At 22.7% G+C, this 1,034-nt stretch overlaps 1 protein-coding gene across 1 annotated transcript; it reads right to left on the reverse strand.

Annotated features, from left to right (window-relative positions):
- Window positions 1-576: 576 nt before the first annotated feature.
- PCYB_008100 (CYIR protein) lies at window positions 577-941 on the reverse strand (the record flags this gene model as incomplete). The annotated part of the gene is made up of 2 exons (XM_004228231.1): window positions 577-750; window positions 892-941. Coding segments are annotated over 2 exons (222 nt in total), but the record flags the coding sequence as incomplete, so codon positions are not given.
- Window positions 942-1,034: the final 93 nt, after the last annotated feature.

A 1,034-nucleotide genomic window follows, 5' to 3' on the forward strand; every position in this document is an offset into this window, starting at 1 on the left:
TATTTTATTAATATTGTTATATAGCTATACAAATAAATATCCATAATTGTGTTATTTATTTGATATTTTATTCAGAGAACAATATGTTAACTAATTAAAAATGCAAATACAAAACATTCTTACCATGTAAACGAAAATAACAACCTATATGTAACATAAAACATATAATATTGTAAAGGTACAGGGTTTAGGTTTAGGGTTCATTTGGGGGATCTAGGGTTCAGGCTTCAGTTTTTATAATAGTAAGGAAAAAATTATGTATTAATAGTACAGTAATTTTAATATAATAATTTTTATTTGCAGATGTATAATTAAAATTTTCCATAATAATTATATTATCAATAATTAAAATTTCTATCTTTATACAAAATAAATAAAAGTAAACAAAAGAATAATATAATAATAGACGTAATTGTAATAAGAATGATGCTATTTCCTTTTGTGGATGTTAAGTATATGTCTTAAATTTTTATTTTTTTTCCTATTTTTCATATGTTCATTATATGTACTTCTAAAATTTTCTTATTCGTCATAGTAATCCCGATGAGTGACAGATTAATATTTCTTTATGTAGGTTTAATAAAAATTTGAACATTTCCAAGCACATTTATATTTATTATCTAAATTTGGTTCACTTGATGCTTTATATGCAACAAAATCCTTGTATTGTATAATTAGTTTATCAAACTTTATATATATTTCATATTTAACTTTCTCTCTGTGCATGCTACATATTAACAAATCGAAACTCTTCTCATCATACAATTATTGAAGATCACTGTACAGTGATATGATAGCGTAACCAGAAATTATATTATTAATTACTTGGTCATATAACAAGTAGTTTAATTATTTACATCATTTTGGCATATCAAGAGATTTAGAATTTACTTTTACATAATTTAAATAGTTCTTAACTTTTGAACACACCTTCCTAAAACCTTATTGACTACTCCTCATCAGAATATAATTGAAAACAAATGTAGTCTTTGCAAATATCATTAATTGAATTTTCATCTGTAGTACTGTTATAA

The sequence above is a fragment of the Plasmodium cynomolgi genome (genome assembly GCF_000321355.1).
Source record: "Plasmodium cynomolgi strain B DNA, scaffold: 1569, whole genome shotgun sequence".
Classification (NCBI taxonomy): domain Eukaryota; phylum Apicomplexa; class Aconoidasida; order Haemosporida; family Plasmodiidae; genus Plasmodium; species Plasmodium cynomolgi.